This window comes from Gastrolobium bilobum, unplaced genomic scaffold, assembly GCF_033153095.1.
Source record: "Gastrolobium bilobum isolate Gb01-03AN ecotype WA unplaced genomic scaffold, APGP_CSIRO_Gbil_v1 utg27744, whole genome shotgun sequence".
NCBI classification, from domain to species: Eukaryota; Viridiplantae; Streptophyta; class Magnoliopsida; order Fabales; family Fabaceae; genus Gastrolobium; species Gastrolobium bilobum.
Genome location: NW_026899151.1, coordinates 30,374 through 32,521, shown reverse-complemented (window position 1 = coordinate 32,521; position 2,148 = coordinate 30,374). Strand labels below are relative to the sequence as shown.

Sequence of the window (2,148 nt, the reverse complement as noted above, 5' to 3'; positions counted from 1 at the left end):
GTGCATATAGATGAGATAAAATATCCTCAGTAACTCTAAACTTGGCTTTTATGTGTTTTCCCTTGCTCCTAGTCTTCTCCATTTTAACCTTTGGCTTACCTTCTTGAGGAGAATTCTCTTTGTGCTCCTCTTCTCCTTTCTTTTCACTATTATAGTAGACTTGATCTTCCGGTTGAGCTATAGGTGAGGGGACTTCTTTGTCAAAGAACTTGAAAATTGCTTGCTCTTTGTCTACCCGTAAGATCAGCTCACCTTTAAGTACATCAATCAGCGCTCATGAGGTTGTCAAGAAGGGTGTTCCGAAGATCATTGAAATTGTGGCATCTTCCTCAATATCAAGGATGACAAAATCAACTGGAATGATGAACTTGTCAACCTTTACCAGTATATCCTCAATGATGCCATAAGCTTGCTTCGTTGAGCGATCAACAAGTTGCAAGATTGTCTTGGTTGGCTTTACTTCAGCGATCCCCAGCTTCTTCATTATAGATAGTGGCATGACATTAATACTGGCACCAAGATCATATAGTACATTATTTACTTCAACCTTGCCTATGGTGCATGGAATGCTGAAGCTCCCTGGATCCTTGAGTTTGGTAGGTAACTTCTTTTGGATAATGACACTGCATTCCTCTGTCAGAGTTACTGTCTCACATTCCCGCAACTTATGCTTTCTTGATCTTGATAATAGATCTTTCATGAATTTAGCATAGTTGGACATATTCTCTAAGGCTTCAGCAAGGGAATGTTGATCTGCAACCTCCTGAATGTGTCTAAAAACTTTGAATACTGTTGCTTCTGAATCTCTTTCTTTAATCTCTAAGGATAAGGGATTCGAGCATATGGAGAGAGATTCAAAGGCTTGTCTTGCCTTTCTAAAGCTTTCTTCTTCTCCCACTTAAATAGTTTCTTTTCAACTTTTTCAGGATTGCTCTTGTCAACTTGAATAGTATCCTTTGCCTTTTCTTTATTCTTTCCTTCAACTGATGCCTCCACATCTCTCTCATTTTCTTCAAGTTGATTCTCTATAAGCTGAATCATTGTCCCACTTCTTGTGGTAATTGCATTGCAGTGCTCTCTAGGATTAATTAAAGTGTCTCTCGGGAAGGTAACCTTAACTCTCTCAGCAAATATCCTTGACAACTGGCCAATCTGAGTTTTCAGATTTCTTATGGAAGCTTCTCGATTATGGAGTGCTAATCTAGTTTCTTGCATGAAAGAAGATGTGTCCTCTTTGAAAGTATTTGCACCTTTATGTAGTCAGAAGTGGTCTTGGATAGCTGTGCAAAAGCTTTCTCCCACTCAGAAGTGTTACTTTGTTATGGGGATGTGGTTGCACTGGAAAGGGAAGGTTAAGTTAATGATTGGACTTGTAATTAAATCCTGGATGCTGATTCTGATTCTTCCATCCTTGATTGTAGTCATTCCCGTACTGGTTCCTCCCAGGATTATTCTGGTTCTTCTGATCATACCAGAGTCCGTTTACTTCAGCATTTTTAGGTGCTCTCATCAAATCACATTCTTCTGTAGCATGAGCACTTGCACAAATTCCACACCTAACTGTTGGAGTATTGATAGAAGAGACTTGAAAGTTTGTGAATTGCTTTGTGAGGGCATCTAACTGTTTCTGCTGCTTCTTGTTCATTTGTAATATTTGCTCATTTCGTACCAACAATGCATCATAACCATCAAGCTTCATAATCCCCGCTCTCCTCTGTGATACTGGAGCGTTATCGAACTCCGAAGAAGCTAGAGATTCCAGCAATTCTAATGCTTCTTCGGAAGTTTTCATTTTCAAATATCCTCCTGATGCAGCATTCACCAAGGTTCTTGTGTTAGGCGTCATCCCTTGAAAGAAAATTCTTCCTTTTTCCCAGGCTTCAAAACCATGTTGTGGAAACTTCCTGAGTAGTACTTTGAACCTTTTCCATGCTTCATATAATCCCCACTCTCCTCTGTGATACTGGAGCATTATCAAACTCATGAGAAGCTAGAGATTCCAGCAATTCTAATGCTTTTTCGGAAGTTTTCATTTTCAAAGATCCTCCTGATGCAGCATTCACCAAGGTTCTTGTCTTAGGCATTATTATAACACCTCACATTTCTAAATTAAATATTTAAAATATTAAGTGAATATTTAAGTGAAGG

At 39.0% G+C, this 2,148-nt stretch overlaps 1 protein-coding gene across 1 annotated transcript; it reads right to left on the bottom strand.

Moving 5' to 3' along the window:
- Positions 1-274: 274 nt before the first annotated feature.
- Positions 275-721, bottom strand: LOC133287744 (uncharacterized). Its single transcript, XM_061485413.1, has one exon. The coding sequence runs from the start codon at positions 719-721 to the stop codon at positions 275-277; it is 447 nt and encodes a 148-aa protein (XP_061341397.1).
- Positions 722-2,148: the final 1,427 nt, after the last annotated feature.

Excerpts from the sequence above, each read along its gene's own strand:
- LOC133287744 (XM_061485413.1), bottom strand. The coding sequence starts at position 721 with ATGTCCAACTATGCTAAATTCATGAAAGATCTATTATCAAGATCAAGA.